The sequence below is a fragment of the Numida meleagris genome, chromosome 10, assembly GCF_002078875.1.
Source record: "Numida meleagris isolate 19003 breed g44 Domestic line chromosome 10, NumMel1.0, whole genome shotgun sequence".
Classification (NCBI taxonomy): Eukaryota; Metazoa; Chordata; class Aves; order Galliformes; family Numididae; genus Numida; species Numida meleagris.
Genome location: NC_034418.1, coordinates 15,928,333 through 15,953,005, shown reverse-complemented (window position 1 = coordinate 15,953,005; position 24,673 = coordinate 15,928,333). Strand labels below are relative to the sequence as shown.

Below are 24,673 nucleotides of genomic sequence, written 5' to 3'. Positions count from 1 at the left end.
TGTGAAAAGGTGGGAAGAGTACCCACATGGCCTACCCAGCACAACACCTAGAGTAACATACAGCACGGGGAGGACTCCTAGAAGTGTGCTTCCTCTTAAACAGTGAGGGGAAAAAATATGATCTATGCTACTTAACCTGTAAAGTTTTCACAATTTTTTGCTAGTATAACAATAAATGAACTTAGAACAGCGACCAGAATTAGAATATCAAGTCCTACAATCCTTGCACAACTACATTTAAAATACCATTTGGGGATGAAGAGTGTAACCTTCCACACAAAAACTTATAGTGAGGGCTCCTCAGAGAAGAAATGCCATTTAAGTTTACTTCTATTCCATTTTCCATTTCTCATTGCTAGAGTAGTAGTGCTTTCCTGTGTTAAAGACTACCAATATTGCCTCCAAAGCCGGAGCTAAAAAGTTACAGGTCCTTCTCTTTATCCTGCTTCTCTCATGCTCAATATAGCCTTCCATGGAGAGATGACCAATGCAAGCACCCTGCTGGAGAGCCCTTCTGTCTCCCTGAAACTGAACTTCCCTGGCCAAGGGCCACAAGCGGACTCCTCTACACTGCGGCGCAGAGTGAGAACAAGACTCAGTCAGGGCAATCTTTGTCAGACCTGGACTTCTGTAGCATCTGAAAGAAGAGCCTGAGGAAAGTAAATTTGGGTGGACATACAGAGCTGATTAAGTCACAACTGTTAATCACAGTTTTGAAGACAAGGCCCGTTCTGAAACAGTACCAAACAGCCTTGAGATTACCAATATAGTTATAAAATGTTATCTCACTGGCAGTGGTAGTGCCAAGTTATCAAAGAATTGAATTTAAGCCAGCTAGCTGTCAACGTTCAAATCAACACTGTCTTTATTCTAAGATAGTACACCAGCATACAGCTTGCACAACAGAACATACAGCCCAGTGTCACTTCATCTCTCTTCCACTTTCCAGTTACTACTGCATGTCTGAATCTTTCTCACATACCCAGTATCTATCAAACCTGTATTCTGGCTCCTTCTACAACCCTCCCTCCCTCCCCCACTTCCTTCTTGTTTCTCTCTGTATACATAATGGAATCTTTTCAGAGCATCTTGGACCTGCAAATTACACCTCAAATTAGGAAGCTATTACACTGCATTGCTCTCAATATTCTGCCAGGTTACAGTTCTAGGGGAAAATGAATGAATGAACAGGTAACAGTTATTTGAGCTTTCCAGTAGGAAGAACTGAGGCCAGATAATTTTATAGAACAGTTTGCCTTTTCCATAGAACTCCCAAATGACCAAGTATACAAGGAGAAGCTTGTTCCTTAATACACATTAATTACATTATCAACTTGGTTCTTACTGAGTGTTTTTATAATGCCACCTCTAGAGAATTGATAGTTATAAATAGGTATAGCAGATATAGAAGATTTATTTGAGTCAGTACCCAAATTACATTTCCAGTCTGGTATTAACTCATCTGTGGTGAATAACAAAAAAGTTTGTGAAAATAAAGACCTACCTATTAATCTGAAGCAAGGAAATAATGTGTGCTGCTATCTTTGGTGTTTAATGGGTAAAGTTAAACAAAAGACTAATGCTAGGCAGGAAAAGAAATTTATTTTTTTTTTAAACACATTCTCAGTCCCTGGTCTTATTGACTGTACCATCTCTCTCCCTTCTCACCATGGCCTTTTGGAAAAGGAGGAGTCCGACAGGAAAGAGTTTGCAATGGTGTAAACCAAAAGGAAATAAACACGCTCATGGACTGAATACAGCCAAATGCTGAATAACTAACCTTCATTGTGGCATTTCCCAGCTTTTCTTTTGCACTGTGAAAATAAAAACTTTCAATACCTAATTCAGAATGAGTTTGTAAGATTAATTAATATGTGCAAAAGAAACTGAACAGACTCCAACCTTTCTAATTTCACGGTGTATAAAACAGAGGTAATGTAGATGATATCTTACAAGAAGAAACTCAAGACCTGATCTCCAGAAGCATCAGTAATTCCACAATATTTCTGCCAGATACGTACTTCTTGAACATTACAACATCAAGATCAGAAAAACAGGAGCTACATGCTCAACTGGAAGGTGAATCTCAATATAATTCTGCTTCTATTTCTATTCTATTTCCTTAAAACTTTATTAACCACCTTCTTCTATGATTCTTCTCTACATAACAGAATGGTACAATGCCAAAAGCGGTACCAAAAAGGATTAAACTCATCACTTTAGCTGCATTGCATTTCACACACATTTCACTAGCATAAAGATATTTTACAGAAAAAAAGCTATTTATTTTTCACTGCAGAGTTGGGTGATTGTTTCAGCATGAATCTTCATGCCTTTTTAAAAAGCTATTTAAAATAAAAGAAGAATATCTATTAAAAACAAAATTAAACTGGCAGGAAAAGCTTATAGTAAGTCTAGCACGATGAAGTTCAAGTCAAAATCAACTCTGATCTGCTTAAAATAAAACTGACTGACATCACTGCTAAGTCCATGTGATAGAAAATGGTTTTCATTGCCAAAACAAAGGAAGTACTATTCAAAACAATTAGATCAATTCTGTTCATGAACAAAAGTTTGCTTTAATGTGAATAGAAATATTTACTTGAACCAACGCTTTTTTCCTACTTTCCATTTTTTTAATTTTATGTTTTATTATAAGAACAAACTTGTCATTCAAAAGATGAAGGAAAATACTTGTATTGATCTCCCTCCACCAAGGTTTTGAGTTATTCCTTTTTTTTTTTCAGTGTGCAAAGTTTCAGTGAACTGCAAATGTGAGACCTTGCCTGCGTGCGACAGAGGTAGCAACCCTGATTGACAAAGGCTTCCAGTAATAACAGCTAAATATACAAATGAGATAGCCAGAAGTTAATCAAGGGAGCGTTCAAATTTTCAGTTTCCTTTTCTTTATTTCCCTAGCCTTTTCTGTAGCAGAACATGATCACTTCCAGAATTGGATATCTGTGACATAGTAGCACATTATTTAAGTCTGTATATCCAGCCTAATGTTTACCCTTGCTAAACACACATATGACAGACATCTACGCAGTGAAGATGAATTTCATGATAAATGTTGATTTGACTTCAGGAGCTTCCTGATTTTAGTCTGATGACATCCGTCTCACAAGCATTTGGTTATCTAGGGTAACGTTTAGTGTATTGATGACAAGACACTTAATATATGAGCTTTCAAGGATCACTAGCCCATTAGAGGATTAATCACCCTTTACAGGCACCTATTTCTTCCCACTGACTCTAGAGGGAAGTAGAGGACCAAGCTATAATACATAACTCACTATTAGATCAATCCTCCTACTTTACACCTGTCTATTTTTCTGCTTTCTTTTGAAGATAGTTGCAGAAGCATATTGATGCATGACCCTGGATCTTCCACATTTTTAATTCCTGGGGCTTTTTTTGTTTGTTTTTGATTTCTGGTGGTTATCATCTATGTTTGGAATCTTTTCAACATTTTTACAGTTGAACTTAGAATCCTGAGTTGTGATGACAAAGACCCCAATGTATTCACCAGAGCCAGTATTTTGTCTTCAAAATAACGATAGAGAGAAATTTTTAAACAAAACTAAATCCCTGGCTTCTCTGAACACCCTTTATGTCTCAACACAGCTACTATTTCAAAAACATTACGTGCCAACATTGCTCTTCAGTTTTTGCTGACTATTTTATAAAAGCAAGAAACACTCATTATTTTTACAGTTGCATATAAAGAATTTGCTTCCCAATCATTACATTACAAGGAATTATGAATTCCTTGTATATTTTTGCAAAATCCTGCATATTCTATATACTAAAAGTCACTAAGATAATATGAGGTTCAACATTATTTACCATTTAACAAACAACTTACATACTGTAAATATTCATGGAGCCTTTAGCTATTTAGAACTAAGGAGTTCTGAACACTAAGGATTTCATTACTTCTAATATTCAAGTTAGTTATTTATGTTATGACAGTAGGGAAGTTCCTGGAGGGCTTGATATTATACATTAACAAAATAAAATACAACAAACTTCCTTTTTAAATCTGAGAACGTTTTCCTAGAGCTACTTAAGTATCCCTCAATTATCTCTTTTCTATTGACTCTTACTTTCATTATTAAGCGATTTGGGACCATTCTTCATAACAGTTCTCTCAATATATTTTGGTTTATGAATCCCAAGAATTCATTCTATCTAGCAGAGAACGAGTGACGCCTTATTCTTCCTCTCTCTCCACTGAGCACTCCTTTTTGTCAGGTTCATAAAGTTACTCATTGCAGAAAACTATATTTGCAGCCAATATGACATACTGACTGCTTTTAGCTTTGAAATACACAATTTTGCAAAGAGTCAGTATGTGTGCATGGAGGTGAAAAAGGAAAATGAGGTTGTAGTGCCAATCTCATTAGCTCCTACCATCCTACTGACATTTTCTGCTCCTAGCATGGCCCTGAGGCAGCTTTTCTGAGGCTATGTGAACCCTTGCTTCAGACAACTGACCATCCTGCCATTCAGCTGCACGCTGTTTGCACAAGAGACAAACTGCAGTATGTAAGAAGTTTCACTCAGATTTTCTTGTATTTCCCTAAAGAACATAAAGAAAGTTCTTAAGAAATAGCATGACTGAGCTTTACGCACTATTAACTTTACCTATTTTCTTCGCATGTGAAATCATCAGGCAGTGTTACTTGTCACATTTAGCTTTGAATATCCAGAGTTTGACCTCAAAACCAAGAGATTAAAGTGAATTAATAAACAGCAGTATTAAAGTCAATTTAATTCTTTATTCTCTTGGGCAAATTAGGGTTATATTTTGAAGATTTTTGCTTCAGGTTACAAATTTAGAAAGTTTATATTCTTATGTATACTCTTTCTTATAGAACTATAACTTACAATAAAAATACGCTATAACTTGCAGCTCCGCATTATATCAGAAATTTAAGCTACATTTATCATTTTCAATAGTGCACTGAATCTCCAAGATGAGTAAGCATGAAACAGAGGAAGATGAACAACATTCTGAAAAACAGTTTTCTTACAACATAGGAAGGATATTATCATTGCTTCATCTCACCCCAAAGTAAGAGGTTAGACAAGCTTTGGAGTTCTTAAAAGAAAACTGCTCCAGGAGCTTAGACAGAGCATGGGCTCTTTGCTGACCTGTGGCAAGAGAACAGATTTCATCTATGGAAAACATCTGCTTCCCCATACCATTAACAGAAGCAAACTGGAACAGATTGAACAGGAATGAAACAGATCCTTCTGGCATCTGTGCAGCCATTTACTCCATCTAAATAAGCTATATTCCATTCAAAAACAATCTGCCTTTTAGAAACTACTCAGAGAATCTAGTTCAAATTATTTCAGTTTCTGAAGGCCTCCTAAGATCTTTAATATTGCGTGCCAGACTTAACGAAGATATCAGGCTGACCCTATTTTGAGAGAAGGGCTGGACCACACAGCCTCTAGAGGTCCTTCCTCCTTTGTTATTCCGTGACTCTATGGAGCAAGCCATCCTTCACAGTTATTCATTCCAAGTGACAAATCACAGCTTGACCTCACTTACAGACTCCTCCCTAAGAGCTCTTCCAATCTAAGGAAAAAAGTGGTTAGCAAATACACAGCACTCCACAACATCAGCTGTGATACACACAAAGTTTTCTCCAGGCATGGTTCGGACTTTGCTATTTAAAATAGGAGCGAACTTGAATAGCAGAGCGGTGATAAGAACAGTATTGATAAGAATTTGAAATGTATAGAGTAACTAAAGGAGTTTATATTCTCCTATTAACAGAAAACGTACTCCAGAGTCTGATGGGATCATGTTTCCCTACCTGCTATCTATTACATTTACAGCTGATACTCTTTTTTCAGCTGCCTCCGTTAAAATCCCAGAGAGTAAACAAATCCCCGTGTCCTACAAGAAGTTAAAATGATTATGAAACATGAAAGTTAAAAACTCACCCAGATAATACAGTTATTTGTCCACCTCCAAAATTCGGAATATAAGACATTTTGTTTAACTATAAAAATATTAAATCCCAACCACAAATCAATTACCACGTGTGTACCTGTAGTGTGTATGTATATCTAGATCTCAATATCTTAATTCCCCTTTCAAAGCCTACACAGAGTATTTCCATAGCAACCTGTAGCTGCCAACTGTCACAATCATTTCCAACCACACACCAAGAAAAAAGTCAACCAAGACTTATGTTCTTGGAAAATAATTTGCAGAAGTTGCTACTCTTTTGACTTTTTATCTTATACTAATGGTCTCTCAGATTGGTCTGAAAAGCACAAGTGATATGTCCAAATTAAAAACATACAGCTGGAAGTGCACATCATGCTTCAGAAAAATTCGGAACCACTGTCTCAGACCAGTTTTCATGGCACCCATATCCAAGAGTGATTTACAAGAAAATAAACTGCATATGTGTATACACAAATTCAAAGAATGCCACCTACGAACACATAGAAATATGTATTACTTGGAGGCTTACAAGCAATTAATTCTTACTGTCACATATCCCTGACAAGGTTACCATTCACATCAAAGATCAGACTTTCAAGGCCACCTAAAACACTCAATGCTCCCTTGACTAAACACCTTACACATCTGAAAACTTAGCCCAAATTTTTAACCTTTCAGAAATAAAGCAAAACCGAAGTTAAAATATAGGACTTCTGGGTCTTGCATTTTAACACAAGAAAATACACAGGAAATGAGATGCAAAAAGAGATCAATAGAGCTACAAGGAAAAAAAGTAGTTTAAATTCCTGATTTATAAAGATTTAAGCCTGTGCCCTCAGAGCTCAAAGGCATTTGCCTCAAGAAGAACCATGACAGTAGCCAAGAAGGGTCAGAGAGATTGAGGAAACATGCTGCTCCAGTAGGTATGAAATATTTCATGTTTCCTACAGCCAAAGGGAAAAAAAGGATACTACACAGAGAACAGAGACAAACGACAAAATGAAGTCTGCTCGGAATAGTACAAAAACAGCATCTGTGAGAGGCCCATCAGTTCCTTCTCACAGATATCAGTCATAACAAGCACATAAGTAACAGCCTCTCTACAGCTGGAGCAAACAGAGCAAAGAGTGGGTTTTTTTTCCCCCCTCTAGTTTTCACTTTTTCAGCCCCCAGGAAAAAGAAACATCTGCAAAAATAACATGAGACTTTTTTCCAGTTACCTTTTCTTAAGCAGCTATTCTCAAGTAGCAGAGCTTCTCAGATGCAATTTTTGACCGGGTCTCATTTCATAAAAATTCTTTCACCTTTGCATTAAGCGGCAATCATGTCCTTGAGAAAGACATTAGGATTTTCAGCTACTGTATTAGAGTAAATGTGAACTACAAGTAAAGAAGTTGTATGAGGTCTGCAGGGGATCTGCAAATGCATCTCTAGATGAATCCTAAATGTGTATCCACAGACCAAAGCTTGCCATTTGCCTAGAAATCATTAGAAGTTAAATGACTGCTTCTGATTTTCTCAGAAGTTTGACATAATTAGAATTTGGGGACATGCTGTGTGGAGTTGGGAAGCGAGCACAGGTCTCACCTGGCTCATTACCTTCAGATTACGGCTGTCTTTGGCGTGAGATCATAAAGAACAAAAACAGGTAATGAATTTGTACACATTCAAAAGAGAAGTGATGAGAAATCCGGATCTTTTTTTTTGCTGAAAAAGTTTTGTGCCCACTTTTTTCCCCATGCACTAATAAAAAAAAAGATGACAGTCTACACTGCAGATTGACATACCCACCGGGAAAACCATCCAGGAGAGGAGATTTTAGGGACACACAATGGCAATCATGACAGCTACGTCTGACTATGCCAAGGCTGCCCGAAGCAGTTACATTTCTTGTGCTCTGAAGACCTACCAGATAGGTCTAGGGGAACCGTGCTTTAGTGCAGACTTCTTAACATAAGAGGATGTGAACAAAGCTACAGCTTCACCGAGCACAAAAGCTGGATCGCAGGTCCTCACTTCACAGCATCAAGCCATTAAAATTCTTGACAGCAACACACATTCCTGGCTTGCCAGTGGCCCACTTTCTCGCAGCCTATTTTTGCTTAGAAAAACTTCTGAAAATCCTGAATATTAAACCCTTCTTCAAGCTATAATGATCACGGAGATTAGCTCTGATCAGCAGTTTTAGGCCATATGTAAATTTGATATCCCTAGGCATTGTAGCAAACCATGAAATACCCTTCTTTCTCCCTTTGGCTAGCAGTAATAAGGAGACTGCTCTACAGCCCTACATTAATACTGGTCCACACCATCTACTTAGCATTCAACAGGTCGTAACTCCTAGTTCATGTCAGGGATTAGCCCTCAGCTAAGGTATACCAGATTTGCAAGAGAAAACAGTTCAATCACTGAAAGCAGCTACAAACAAAAAACCACCTCATTCTGGTTCTTTTAATTCATTTTTTTTAAAATCTGTTTTCCAGTTCTTTGGCTACTGCAGTCCAAGTCAATCTATTACAGCCACGTTTAGGGAAATAGCAAAATACACCAGCCAAGGAAGATATTTTTCCTCTACTCTAGCACACACAATTTAAAACCCTCAAAACAGCCTGAAGGAATACAGAAGTATACGAGTCATGACAAAGTATAACAACATCTTTCATGCAAAAATTGTATTTAATTGAGCCATGATAGGAATGACTGAACCCCTTCCCTATTACAGCCTATGTTTAGCACAGCCTCTCTCTCTTTGGAGAAGGTCTGAGAAAATTATCACTGCTTTTATCAGAAAACTTGATTTTGATTCATTTAGGAAAAAACATTATCGATATTCAGCAAGCCACACAGAGCAAGGTTTTCTTGACGAACAGTTTCCCAAACTATAGTGCATGGCTGGAGGTAGCATAGTCAACTGCACTGAATGCCTCTGTGCAGGGACTTCTCCAAGTGAAGAAGCACACGCTGCTAATACTGTAACTGGCATTTTAATCTATACAGCAACTGAGGAAGACATTCTAACTTTTTCCGTCCTTCCACTACACTTACCATTTCCTTTGTAATGGAAGTGACAGTTAAATTGTAAGCTGGAAACTAGGAAGGGTGGAAAACTAAATGCTTTGTTTGCTTCCAGAAGGATTCTTCAGTTTGAGGGGAAAAAAAAAAGTGAAAACTTTATTCAATAGCAATGAAGCCTGAAGCTGATAATTTCTACCTTCAGTTCCTGAATACAGCTGTAGTAATGAGAAAATAAGAGCCCAAAGGATGGATAAACTTACATTATCTTAACTAGCAAAGGCAAACCTTCGAAAAATGAAATTGGAAAGCAGAAGCTATACTATTAACATTTTTCCCCTTGCTAAGAAAAAAAAGATCCGTTTTTCACCTCTTTACTTATTTAGTAAGCCTGCAGCATATTGCAAACCTGCTGAAAGTGTAACCTCCTAAAATTAAACTGCCAAATAAGCAAGATCACAAGCAGCCCAACAGGCACTTCTATCTCTTTGTCTTATAATGATTTTGAGTGCTGTAGATTTTTGTTAACAGAAACTATGATAGAGTTCAGCTTAAAATCCAGAAGGCAAGGCTGTTTAAATTAAAAACCAAGAGTTTGCAAAGTAATGTTTGCAAGCGTGTCCAAACAGTAATGTATGCAATTTCATGTTCCATTACACTGTCTGTTAAAAAATGCTGATGTGTCTCTATTACTTTTGTTTTCCATAGCCGTGGTCTTTCTCTGTTGCAGTTGGGCACTGAGTTCCTATTACCAAATCCTGTCCCCAGATTTGGGGATCACTTATTTCATCCGTAAAAAAATGCTGACATGACAAGAACAGTTCCACCCATTTTAACTTTGTTAACTCTATCAAACTTCATTTGCACAACTGAAATTTGTTAAATTAGCATTGTATACAGTTGCTCCAACACAATGATTTGTAACACAAAAGTCATTTACTCACAGTTAGCTTAGACACTTCATATCTCAGTATATCATGCCTTGGGTGTAACTAAATTCTGTCTTTTAGAATTATTGTTCATTTTTGTTGCCGTATGTGAATACTCATTCCAAGTCTGGCCAGAAGTTGTCACAGCAATCTGAACATAGGTCACCCTCCAATAGTACGAACAGTCCTCACAAAATTATTCACCTGATTATTTTAGGATTTGCCCAATTAAAATTAAATTGCATTTATTTAGTTGCTGCTACTACTGAGTGCAACGTAGATCCTGGCTACCAAGTAGCTTGATATCACTTTTTCCTCAGTTTAAAGGCACAAACTCCTGTCTCTTAGTGGAAGAACCCTAAGCAAGTTAACTTTAAAGTGAGCAGTGTGTTGTTTGCCTGTCTTAGGCTCAGTCTGGCTTCATTCCAGGGCTCTCAAAAACAGTCCAATCCTGCAAATGTTTACAATTCCTCTAAAGTGCAGCACTTATATAGCCTGTGGGAGTAAGAACCTAATCTTGCATAGAGAGAAGAACCGTATATTGTTTAATAGTTTTATTTGCTATTATATGCTACTGCATAAGTTTTATTTTAATATCATGCAACCGCTGTGATTGCACTTTTATAATTGGTGCTATACCACAAAGGAGAACTTTTTGAAGAGTAAAAGTGCTACCTAGGTGCTGAATCAGAGAATTTACTGCAAGAGCTTTTGGTAGAAATACTTAGTTATGAAGTTTCCCAGCAAAGGTTCTGCAGATGCTAAACAACTGAAACCACAAGATCAATGACATTAATTAATGATTCATGCAATGTAATATGAAATGAAAAGAATGTAGTGAATTGAATTTCAAAACAAAAGTCCTGGGCAGAATCCAACTCAGATGCCGATGCCCTGTTTTTTTTTTTTTATATTCTATTAACAGATCCAGGTTTACCTCATCCCCAAAACACCAGATCTTATTGACAAAAAGAATCATTGTTTGACAGAAAGACAAAGATAACTTTTATTAACACTTCCTTTAACCTAAGTGTCTCAGTTGCATCCCAAACTTCTCAGATAAGCCACAGTAGCACAGCAATGATGGCAAGAAATGACAGATGGAGAGCGTTCACATGACATCTTGAAAAATAAAAAGAGCTTTACAGAAAGAGAATATTTCTATAGTTGCTGGGGTAAAGAAAACAAATAAATTCGAACAAACATTCTAAGTATCATGGAATTCACTCATTTGTAATGGTTTCAAAGCCCACAAGAGCTGTTTGTCAGTATAGGTGATTACAGCTTCACACAACAAATTGAAGTAGCTTCATTTGAGAATAGTAGAACAGGTCTGACAAACTGAATTTGCAGGGTTGGGTTTTTCCTTTGTCAGCACGCTTCTTACCAACCCCTAACCCCATCGGGGAAAAATACACCTCACCTCATCCTGTGATATCAAGTATAATCTCCCCTATCAAGGCCTAAACCAGGGAGGCCAAGAAATATTATTTGCCTGTGTACTTAATAAAATGAACACCCTCAAATAGGCTGGAAGAAAATGTATTTTCAACATTAACTGATGAAGTAATCACATGACCCCACAAACACTGCACTGTATAAATGATTTCATTAATTAATTTCAATTAATTAAAATGGCTTTGACTTCAACAGTGTCTCTCCGTTTCAAAATCTTAGGTTGAGATAATAAAGATTGTATTTGATAAGCAGATAAGAAGGTTAGTGATAGGGGAGCATCTAGAATTCACATGAGATCACAATTACACGGGAGAGGTGGGATTATGAGTTATGCATTTTTTCTTTTACTTATTATTTACAAAAAAATTACTTCCAAGAAGAATTTGAAAGATGACTTAGCATGATGTGGTAAAAGGGAGACAACACCTATTTCTGGAAGCTGTTTGGAAGGTATGCGCAAAGCCCTGCTGGCACAGCCATCTGACACAAAGAGAAGTCAGATTATTATGGTAGTAATTATGCATGACATCTTCTGAGCTATTTATTAGGATGGGGTACACACCTGGGTAACAAAGCCACATATATTTCGGACCCATATTCAGGAGTCAATCAACAGTTTCAGAGTTCTGAGCCTAACAGAGACAATCAACCAAAACCAGAGCTGGAATGCTTCAAGAAGGAACAGGTATATCATAATGCTGCCAGATAAGTTAGTGCAATTGAAGACTACACGAACTATTCTACCGTTTCTAGTCTTCTCACACAGTGATTTGATTTGGAGTGTTATAGAGACATAATAGTAGTAAGAATCAAAACAAATGTTCTTTGCAGAAAAACGTGAAGAAAATTTATTGGACCTATTATGATAATGAAATACAGAGCTTTGTTGCAATTCTGTTGCAACTGAAGCATTTTGAAAGATTAGGTCAATTTCTCCAGAATTTTGATATGGAGAAAAATCAGAAAAACAATTCATAGTGTTAAAAGTCAACTATGAGAAATTGTTCCAATGTGACATTTTCTTATCAGTTGCTTTGAGATGACTTCAAAGTTGAATTAATTTAGATTCATTGATGCAATTTTCTTCAAGGAGAACTTGAATACTTTTGCTTTTTCAGTAACTGAAAAACAGAGTCAAATTTCAAACTCCTCAAGGATTCTTTTCAGACAGACCATCACCTGTTATCTCAGTCATTCATAGTTAGAAAATAGACAAAAAAAATATATACATTGGCTTCAAACATGACATTTCTGCCAGCTGTTTTAATTACATATACACTTAATATTCTGTAGAAGTCATAGTTGCCCTTACAGTAACAGTTGCTAAAACAAAAAAGTAATAAATTTGGGTTTGTTTTGTTTTGGAGGGGGCCGTAAGGGGAGTTCTGCTTCACGTATATAAGCAAAACTAACTACTATGAACAATTCTTTGAATAACTTATACTATGAAATCAACTATCTATCACGACTTCTGTGCTCTTACTGTCCAGTCATTCTTTCTGAAGATATTTTTCCTAACTCACAGCCAGCTGTACTGATGTACAAACTGCCCTTTGATATCTTGGGACTATGCATGCAATTTAAACCCGAGGGGAGGTGTGAAATATGGGGAGAAACATCAGAAGAAAAAAAAGAAAGATGAACTAGCAGTTTAAAAACAGAATTTCTCTTTCTTCTCTCTCCCTCGTTTAAAGATATGATCCGATGGTATCTTTCAAATAATACTGGGAAAAATAATCAATTTAACCTGCAAGGCAATAAATAATCCTGCCATCCCACAATTGCATGTTTTCTATTCAGCTATGCATCTCTTTCACAATAAAAGTAGTGTGGATTTGTCTATTGGCTGACCCCGGCATTGTGTGCCAAGGCAATCAAACCCTGCCTGCACTGACAATTTACAGGGCTTTTTCCGTTCAGCACTTGGAATAGTGGCCACACCATAGCATTACTGTCAAAGGAAATGATGCCCCATTGTTATAAAACCTGGTAACACAATTCCAAGATTTACATCCAGCTGAGAGAGAGGACAAGGAAGTGGGGATAGCGCTTCAACTGCTGCATCTACTTCCATCAGTCTCCAAATCATATAATAAATATATGGCATATGATTGCAAGCTGCAAAGATTTAACACCTTTTTCACATGCTTCAAAGGGCTTGAATGAAACACAGCTGTGTGGACACTGACAATCCACTGCCTAAAAGCCTGCCACACACAATCCACTGCCACACAGCCTGCAGGGCTGCTGGCCTACAGACAGGCAATGGGAAGACAGCATCCAGAAGCAGTAATTTTGAATCAACACAAACCAAGTTTTTATACCACTAATGAAGCCTATCAAGAGGGCTGTGGTATCCCTCTCTCCAGTATCTTTCAATTAATTGATTTTATGGGTAAGGTCATCATCTCATGTGTCTAAGCTTCTCAAACCTTTTAAGCTCACCCTTCTCTGCTTATGTAAGGGGTACATAAGCAGATGGAAACACGCTGGAAACTTTATTAATGCATGACTATTCATCTGCAAAGAATTACTAATTGTACTAAGTCGTCACACTGAGACACAGTTTTTCAGGTAACCAGAAGGGATTCTAGCCCTTAGAAAATAAAGAAAAAAATCCACGTTTATTTTATAATTAAGAAACGTGGTTATTTTTATTTAATTAACCTGGGCTATAATGTAAGAAGAACCCATAGAGCTAACTATCTTTGTTCTCATTTCTCTGTCCCTTGAAGTATACTACAGTGAATACTTCATGTGAAACATCCAGGATAAAGAGACCCTAATGTATTTATACCTTCAGCATCAGGCATGAATGCTGATCCGGCCACAAGACCAATTACTGATATACCATTGTGTGTAGAAGATAGAAGGGGAACGCTCCTTTTAGCAGGAAGGGCAGGGAGCAAACTGAACAGTTGTTCACTAAAAAGTCAGAAGAAACCCAAGTGAACTTCCTGCCTGGTGCTAATGGGGGTGGCTCCCAATTTCTAGTCCTTAAAACAGGCCAGCCACGGCAGCCAGTGCCACCTGAGGTGATCTGGAGCCTTTTCTCAATATTTCTGCTGGAAATCGAGAGTAATTGAACCCTGGGGTGAAGCGCAGACTCCTGCTTACAGATGCTAATACCACATACTCAGTTTGAGTGAACTGTTAATTACCACACTTGAGATTATTTAAATTTGCTCAGAATGTACAGGTTTAACTACATTGGCATGGGCATGGCAACCTGTGTGCGACTAGGTAATGCTTCAGTGGGTTATCTCAAATTCTTCTAAAAAACATAGGTGGTTTACATTCCATGTATGCTATAATACAAGAGCACATTAGTTATAGATGTATAACATACCTTTTCACTATAGACAATAATTAGGAAATACCAAAACCCCAAAGGTCTACTAAAAGATCAAATAAGTGTTGAGAGCTCATATATGTTATGTCTCTGTAATACGTATATATTCCACAAGTATAAAAATATGTAATATTTACACAAATATACGCAGGCACTACTCAGTAATTTAAAGATATATTTTACACCATGCAAACACAGGAAAAAATTCCTACTGGTGTATAGGAAACAGCAATGCATAATTAGCCAAGTGGCTTCTGTTTAGGAATTAAACTGTTACCATTACAGGCATCTCTAACTAGTTCACGACCACTACGCTTACAGGCTAGATTATGAAAAAGCTTCAAGGAAGCAAGTACATCTTTGCTGAAATGCAGATGATCAGTCCTAAGTAAGACTGCTAAAAGTTCGTGGTAAACAAGTTTTAAAAGCATGCATAAAACTACCTGCATTTGTACGCAGAACATACAAGTGGCTGTGCTGGGTTACACCAAAGCAGTCTCCCTCTCTCAGTAGATGATTAGGGAAAATGCATTTGAGAAAGACTTGAAACACCCAAGTCAGACCTCTCTGTATTCTTGTTTTTCCTTTGACTTGGAGGCTTCCTAGGCCAGAGTCTCATTAAATACTATCATGCTGAATAACTAAGCCATTTATGAAGTTTTCCTCCCTGGATTTATCTAATTCTTTGGAGCAATTTATACTTTTGTTGTTTTTTTTTTTTTTAATAACAGCTCACAGTAATGTTTCATAATTTAATTGACATTTGAGTTTTCAAACCTCTGCTAAAAATTTAAGTACTGCTGCAAGAGACATTGTCCTGCAACAAGAAAGCACAAGTTCAAGTATTTAACTTGGAGGTAGTTCAGAGGTGGATTTGCTAAGATGTTGCAGCTCCATGGCTCAGACCTCTATATATTTTTAAGTTCTCTACTGCTGATTTTAGGAAAATTACAGATATTTTGGTATGAAATATGAGCTCAGTCTATTTCCCTTTAGCAGCTAAGAGGCAGAAAATGAAAATTAACTGATGGATGTTCAAAAAACAACTCAAGCACCACCTAGAAGAGAGTCTAATGCATACATACAGTTTCAGAAATTCTGTTAGTCAAAGGTAAGGCCAAAGAGGTTCAAGGCTGAAAATCTTTTCCAGAATATGCATCACTGAATTATTTTTGAGCTCTGGGTTGTACAGGGGATCTAAAACTACATTGTATCCTTACAAGCTTTCCTCCTTTCCTTCCTGCCTTCCCTTTTAATAAATAAAATCAAAGGAATAAAAAAAAAAACATGTTGAGAAGTTTTTTTGCTTGGGAGAAGTAAAAAGTAATCTGGATGAAGACAGTACAATAAAATATCAACACAGAACAAGATACACATTTCTTCCAGAGTTCACAGACCATGCCCACCTGGCTGGGAACAAGACAGGGCTTTGTAAGCAAGCTATTAAATATTTAGTTTCTGGTATGATGAGCCTCCTATATTAAACACTCACAACTAAATACAATAAAGTACTTTCTAGTACTCAAATATGTCAATATTCCTTTATCATACAAAATACTTCTACAATGCACAGTGGGAAGCTTCTTTTTTTTTTAAGCAGCAAACTCCAAAGAGTTCATCATAATTCCTGGTTCTAAAAGAAATATAAAAAGAGTATTTATATTTGTTTTTTTTTTAAAATAAATTGTAAGTACAAGACCATTTTTTTGTGATCGCCTTGAATTTATTTTTTCCACTGCTTTAAGATCATCACTAACATCAGCAGTACTTCAAGCACGTGCCTTTACTCAGAAGTACAATAAGATCTATCAAAGTGTACATCCGTATTTTATTCTGATTACGGCCATGAATTCGATCTTCACTAAAGCTGCTTTTGAAGTATTTTCCCCTGCATACTGTGCTGTACAAACAATTTTATTTGATGAAATAATTTTATATCACGTTTGCATTCCTCTAACTCAGCCACAGATTTTCCATGTGGAACTCTGGAAATCACCCTGTTATACTTCAATTAAAATTCAGCAAAGTGCAAATAATAAGCACAATGCATATATGTAACCTGCATTCTTCAGACCTACACCATCAAACGATGCTTACTTCTTGTGCTAAAAAGGTGTAGATGTTGACAGCTTTTTTTAATGCTATTTGGGTTTTAATATCCTGTACTACCTCGGAATTAACCTTCCAGGAAGAGCATCCTTATTTTCAAAATGTGCACTATATGAAAAAGCTGCACAAGTACACATATATGGCAACTTTTGTGACAAAAAAAAAGATTGAAGTACGGAGAAGTACCATCTTAACACTGACGCAGACAGAATCAGAGGGCACTGGGAAGCTTCAGATGTTACTTTTACCTGGGATAAAAAGGTACTTATGCTTTACTATTCTCTTCTGATGGCTCTTTGTGAAAGCTCTTAAAAGCACCCCTGTAGTTTCTCCCATGTTATTGGAATTATAGGTCTCAAGAAAGAAGCAGGACCGGGGAGTTCACCAGATTCAATACAATATTAGTCATTTTAAAACTTCAGTGACCTTAACTCACAGATCAGAAAGCATTTCAAGGAATGAAAAACCACAGACCAGAAAACTCTAGCATAATATTTGAAATGTATCAAGGATGGCAGTGGGCACATATGAAACCAACATGTCTTACCTATCTTTGCCATTTTACTAGCCAGCCTTCCTGTAGCTTAACTTTCCAGGTATCCTATGATTGTCAAATATCATACCCAACCTCATTTATATTCATTTATGTACTAAACTTCTTCTTGCTGTTAGATTAAGTATTAAAAAAAATTATCCTGTCAGGTTGCTCTCAATAAGAAGCTGCCAACTTCAGAACCAGTTTTCATTTATCTGAATCATAGCCATGCACAATTATAAAATGCACAGCTATCAACAATATTTACTCGGTGCATCAGTAACAATCTAAACAATTTATGATACTGAACTTTCCTCTCAGCTACTATTCTTAATTCCTTCTGTTTGCTTCTAAGATCTATGTCCCCATATTTCCAGCAATTACTTATAGACATCTATCAGTCCTGGTCTGTAGTCTCATGTACTCAAGCTATTATGCACCACGGAAAGTGAGTGAGTCTTTTTGTTTGTTTCTTTTTCATGCAATTCTTGAGCAATTTTTCCCACCCAGCTAAGCTTCTGCACTACTGGGCTTGCAGCATATTGTTATAAGTAACACAGAGTCGCATTTGTTTAAAATAATTTCTGCTAAATGCTTACAGCAACTGCATTGAGATGAGTGCCACATTCATTTAACCAGCCTTCACTTTCCAGTCTTTAGTGAAACATACCCAAAGTTTCTGCCTGCTTATGTAATCAATAAGATGAGTCACACATGAACTCACTGAGGTAAGTCTGCAGCAGGGCACAGACCCTACACCCAAGAAATGGCAGATTGATAGATTAGAGATCAATAGGAAATAAACTGGGTCATAACTTAGAAAACAAAAAGGTGAGAAATTATTGGTACAGTTAATACAAAACCCATTACTGACAATAAAAAAAGGCATAGCTGTCACTGAATCAGGCTCAACTATTATTTCCCTGTTGTAATGATGCATATTGAATTCAATATCTCCTACAAGAGATGAGAGGCTTCGGTACTCAGCAGGAAAAAAAACAATAAAAATAGCCTATTTCTCAAATGCTTTTATTAAAAACGTATAGCCACCAACTTTGCAGCTTATCAGATAAGACCTTGTGTTCAGAACGGATAGGGAGACAGATATGTAGTGTACAATTCTACTCTTAGTAGAATGTAGAGAAATAGAAATTCCCATTAAAGTCTATGGAGTGACATGGATTTCTTTCACCAAGATCAAGACCATATTATAGTGTGATTATAAAATTAGTGCTTACAAATGCAACAGAGATACCTCTGGAGTGGAACACAACAGCTGCTCAACAACTGATAAAATTACATAACAGCTGAGGACAAAGCTGAAGAGAGCTAATTCAGCCTGCATCTGCAGGAAGAGTTTAGCTAGGATGGTCATTTGTGCTCAGACTGACATCTGGAACAATATCTTATTTGATGATGAAATTCAGTAAAAGTGAGTTTAATCAGAAAATTTTCATTACTGACTTTAACTGTCGAAGTGTGCTTTTACTCTGTTGCAAGTGTTCTATCAAATACTGAAGCATGTCACTGCAGAATCTGCACTACAATATGAACATGTTCTCGATGCTCTTTCCATTTATTCCTGTTATTTACCCTGGCTCATATAAACAAGTTAAAAGTGATCTTGCTTATAACTGACCAGAGGTAAAAAGGTGGAATTCCCACTCTGAACAGTAATTCTACTTGTAATTTGATCTGAGGTTGTCTTCATTGATTCCAGATACAAAGCACAAACCTAAACCACAGCTGTCATTCCAAACTAAACCATGTTAATTTTGCCTTTTTAGTTTTTAAATCATTATCTGCTGTCCAAAGGGGTTGCTCTCACCTTCTTATGCAGAAGAATTTAATGAGTCATAAAATCAGCAAAGAAGCTTGCATAACGTGGAAATAATGCGTTTATCAACATGCAAATTTCTCAAGGTTTATTTATAGAAATCAGCACGGACTTACCTGTAGGGGATCCCTCCATGACGTGACCAACGTAGGGTCCTTCTTTGAACATCGGCCTGTTATCATTTTGATCAATAACAGAAATATCCAGGCGGACTGGTCCATCAATGGTCTTCCCACTCAAATCTGTTATTTCAACTTGCAGCTGTATAAACAAAAAGAAGAGAGGTGGGAGTAAGTTATAAGTTCCTTATCACATTGAAGGGTAAGAGAAAAATAGTTCCATCAGTGGCGTGGTAACCAGATCCCACCAAGGATACCACTTGCAGTCCATTATTTTAGTCTGGGCTCAGAGCAGATTTAAATCTAAGCAAAAGTGAAAGATAAATGTACATTCACATCAAGACACCCTCTAGTAGCTTGAAAATAGCTTAGTCTCTGAAGATACATATCAATCCACTCGCAATGGAAAAAACGCAAGTTACTAAACTTAGTCATTAGGGCAAGCCATACTAAAACTTCTTACACATAACAGAAAAGGTCAATTTCAGTTGCAGCAGCATTGTATATCTGCAATTCTCTCCTCACCATGACATCAGTAAAAACAGTAATAAACATATCAGAGAGACAGCTATCATTTTCACCTACTCTACTCATCCCTAGATTCAACTCCTTAATGTAGTTAAGCCAGCCAGAAAGTGAACCTTGGCATGGGTGTTAAAACCACTCTTTTCCAGTCTTTCCCTGAGACTGTGGTAGCAGCAGGGGTTGGAAGACTGAGCATTTTTTATTCTATTAATTTATTCTTCATTGCCATGTCTTATACCTGTAAGTTATTTATAAGTTAGTGATAAATTGTGCTAGGAAAGAATTAGGTCAGAATTCTAATTTCTTATTAAAATAGATGGTTATTATCACATACCCATATACATTATTATGCTTATAAATACATCCCACATTCATAGTTAAATCTGTGGGGCATGAGTAGAAGTATTCATGTTATGAGTAAGCTATCTAATCATAGGCACTGTTTGTAAATAGTGTCACAGTCCATTTTAGCATCTACTCACTCTGCTCATTCTCACTTCTCTATAAATTATTCTTGGAAGATTTTCCCAAGTTTTTTTTTTTTTTTTTTTTTGGCTTAATGGCTTTAAAACTAAGATGTCCTCTGAAAAGAAGACAGCTGATTCACGTGGCATTGGCACAGCTGAAGCTTTAGGGGGGCACACGCCCTTCCACACGAAAGTGTGGTTGTTTAACATTGGACACTGAAGTCAGTGTAGTAATCCCAAGATTGCATATGATGTGATGGGGGATTAGGAAGGAAAATGCAGTGTTATTATTGACCTACATTAAATCTAGATACAGTTTTAGATACAGTTAGAAATTGCTGACAAAAAGATTTATCTTAGTAAATGTTGACTCATCAGAACTATGTTAATTGCTTTGGGGAATGAAAGAACAGCAAGATTTTTCTGTGAAATTTGAGCAAATTCACTTTCAAATTCAAGATAACACGCTCTTAATCTCTCTCAAAATTAAGTAGCTATACTGCTCACTAGAAAGAACAAAGGAGCTCCTAAGTTTAAAATAACTGTCTGCTTTCATAGAAACTGCTAGTGATCTAAAGCAAAGGCTGATCTAACATTTGTTGATTTGTCTTCCACAGGTTAAGGAAGAGAATAGGAGATCTTTACTAATAAGCAAAATAGATCTACTCTGCCATGGCAAACTCTATTAAGTCTGAGCCCTACTGGCCAAAAAGATTCTGGTAATAGGTCCATGGGAACTGTTACATGATTTCTGCTTCATTTTGTTAATACGACAGACTAATATTAGTCTCTGTACAATAACTTGTAGAAGATAAGCATTATGTAAACAGTGTTAAGGGCCCCACAGCACCTAATTAGGACCATCTGCCTTCACCTGACTGCTTTACAGAAGAGGCTTGTCTAGATCTTGCTTCCCCCATCCCATCTTCTCCCCAAATCCAACATCAGAGTAACACCAAAGAAAAGCAGCAATAAAAGTACACCTTAACATAAAATCCAAACGCATGCAAAGGAAAGAAGCGTTTAAGAAAAATATACTACTGGCACAGAAAACATATCACTTTAAACAGGCTGTAAATAAAACCACATAGAAAATTACATTGCATCTAACTCTACGAAAGAGTGGTAAGTCACTCTTTTAGTAAAGAAGAAAAGCCCATCTAGTTTTAATGTAAAATGTGACTGATATATGAGAGCTATTGCACTCTTTTGATAGCAAAAGACTGTAACTGAACATTCAGAAAGTATCTAAGCTCCTACCTGATTCCAACAACATAATAAGGAGAAATGGTAAGCAAAGATTTGGGCAAACTGACAAAAAAATCAGCAGAGCTACTTAATAATAAGTAAGACTGACTATGCTTCTCATGTACCAACTTAAAAGTTATGGAATTACTTTCATAAAGATCAAATTACATCCATATGAATCTAAAGCCATATTTTCAGGAACGCTGAAGTCTAAACCCCAACTTCATTTCTGACAATACCTACACACTACAACAGCTAGTCAGGTGTTTACAAGAAAACCACACCGCGATACAAGGCTGGCTTTGACCACCGCAGTGTCAGTGCAGAAGCACTGACAAAATTAAGCACACCAATAAAACAAGGAGAAGCAACGTTAACACTGAAAACTGCAGGCAATAACAGATCCCAGCCTGTTTCTCTCCACCAACTCCTCAGTTCTCTCCCCTTCTCAAAAGGGACTTCCTGACATTCTGCACTGTTTTCCTCTGAAATCAGCAGTGAGGTGATTTCTCATCACCTCAGATATAAGAGTTTTATCTGAAGTTTAGTCAAGTTACTCTAAGCTGCACAAACCTGTTTGAAGCACTCTTCTGTATCATACAGAGGCTTGCCTCCTTTCCACTCCTGCACTCAGCAATAATATTAGAAGGAAAGATAACCAGCATCATCCTTACCATTACTTCAAGCAGTTTCCAAGGTTTCTCCTCACAGGATGGCTGCTTCCCTTCGTTTATTGCTTTTGGTGAAGTGATTCTGGATAGCCCCATTCCTCCTCTGCATATAAATGTCTGCTTTTCCTCTGCAGCCAGCCAGCCAATGGACCACACCAAATTACACCATGAATTTAAAGCTTTTCATAACTAAACCTGGAATATCTTTTAGTACTCAATTATCTTCAAAGCCTAATATGGGTTCTTCAGCCATTAACCACTTTCTAATTTGAAATTTCCAACTTGCTGCTGGTGAGAGCTTCTCCCAGACTTCTTCCAGTTTGTTTAGCAGACGGTTTTCCTGCACGTTCCTCACACCCCGCTTCACACAAAAACACCAAAAAAAAAAAAAAAAATCTCACAATTCAGTTGTTTTCACTGGTGAAAACAGCAGCTTTCCAGAACAGCACCATCCATAAGACAGCCAGGTTCCTGTGTGAGGAGAGGCCGTGCTGCTTCCTGCCCAGCACTGTGCTTCCAGAAGGTTCCAGCAAGCTCTGCAGCAGCTCTCCCCCCAGGCGCAGCTGAGCCCCTCAGCAACACAGGTGTGAGTGGATTAAAGCAAATGGGCACAAAGCATTGCCCAGGTGTTTTGAGTTTACCTCAGCCAACCAGTTTTTGTGCCCCCACCCCGACCCTGCTGGAGAGGAGAACTGAGTGCAGCTGGGTGGGGTACAGAATAGGTAGCAAAGAAGTTATCTGTATGCTGAAGAGTTGTACTAAAAATTGGTTGTGGTTATCTTAAAAAGAACTCAGAGAGATGATGATTCAGGCATAGAAATAAATTACAATTAAATTTCCCATTTTTAAGGACATGAATAAAATATTAGCTGATTATTACATGGCACAAGGAGAGAAAGAAGATTTAAAAACAAAACGCAATGCTTCTAATAGGTACAAATAATTTTATCTCAAACTGCTCAAGGACAGGGTATTGATTTCCTTGAAAAATCAGGTTGTACAGATGTTGCCAAAAAGATAGCACAGTATAGAATTTGGTCTCATATTCGGAATTAGATCCTAGGTGCGAAGGGATTAATTAGCCAGTCCCAGTGTAAACTGCCTGCCTTATTGCACCAAAATGCTTAAGTTCCTCACACAGAAAATACAGATTTCATCTCATAACTTTCATGCTTATCTCAACATGACTCTCTATATAAAGTCTTTGAAGAATTCCAAGACTGGAGATTTCACTAGGAAAACTAATTAAAACAGCAACTGAGCCTTCTGTGATTGCTTACATTTTTCTATGTAAACAGCAGTAAGTTGAGCAATATATAGGCTGTAACCACATACACTCTACAAATTGAAGAAGGCGGTATTGTAGGAATTTACAGTCGGAAAAGATTCCAGAGCAATAATTCACATCATTTCTGTCTTTCTACTCCTTTTTTTTTTTTTTAACCTCAGTTAACAAAAGAAGATTAAAGACCAAATGCGTTATGCCAAAAAATCCTTTTCTTTCAGAACAACTGTGGAAACGCTTCCGAGTATAGAATATGAGATTTAAATACTTTTCTTTTTAGTCTATTTTCCAAATTGGTATCAGATAATTTTATGTTTGCATCACTATTCAGTTTTACTCAGCAAGCCTGAAAAACTGAAGTCCAAATGAAGAATGCAAAACAAATTCTGAAAATCAGTTGTTTCATATGAAGTAGGACACCTCCCAGACTACCTCTAAGTAGTATTCCCCTAGATCACACCACAACCTTTGCAATGACATAACAAACTGTAACAGTGAGTTCAGTTCTGAATCCTCCAAATGATGCAAAGGATTTAACACCCTTTACAAAGCCCTTGCCGAAAGAAAAGTTTGCACCGACCTACCTTACCTAAGATTACCTAACAGCTATTTCACAGTTTCTGTCTTCATAGAAATATCATTTAACTATGCATATTAATAAACAAAAATTTCAACAGAACTTTTGTTTCCCAAAAGAATGACAAAGGATGTATTCTTTATGAGATAAGAGTCATTTCGTCTTTGATCATATCAGATATAAGGCTTTGCAGATACGTTAGTACAAGATTTGTGAAAAGGAAGAGGAATTTAATATTATAAACAGCCAGAATCTGACTTCTCACCCTTGTTTTAAAGGTAGTATTCTTAATATTTTGAATCTTCAATCACATAAGGAGACTGAAAGTTTAATGTCATACTATTCTGGTTTGCGAAGTGTAACACAGCAAGTAATTCCAAGCAAAGGAACAAGTATTGAACCTGTATTCTTTATGAGATTTAACTTTTCTAAATTTCCCAGAACTTAAACGTCATTAAGAAAAACAAAACCAAATTGCAGAAACAGTATGTAGATATATTTACTTACATTGCTAGACTGGGAAGAAAGGGCAGGTTAGTTTACTTTCTCGTGCCTGTCAGAGCTATTCTTGGGGG

General features: G+C 37.0%; 1 protein-coding gene across 9 annotated transcripts in view; it reads right to left on the bottom strand.

Moving 5' to 3' along the window:
• Window positions 1-24,673, bottom strand: part of CDH13 (cadherin 13) — a 449,261-nt gene that overhangs the window by 170,288 nt on the left and 254,300 nt on the right. For 7 of the 9 annotated variants that reach the window (XM_021408565.1, XM_021408564.1, XM_021408562.1 and 4 more), the window contains exon 6: window positions 19,323-19,467. In XM_021408565.1, coding sequence (XP_021264240.1) covers window positions 19,323-19,467 — 145 coding nt within the window. The other 2 variants (XM_021408563.1, XM_021408561.1) reach the window with 2 other exon arrangements.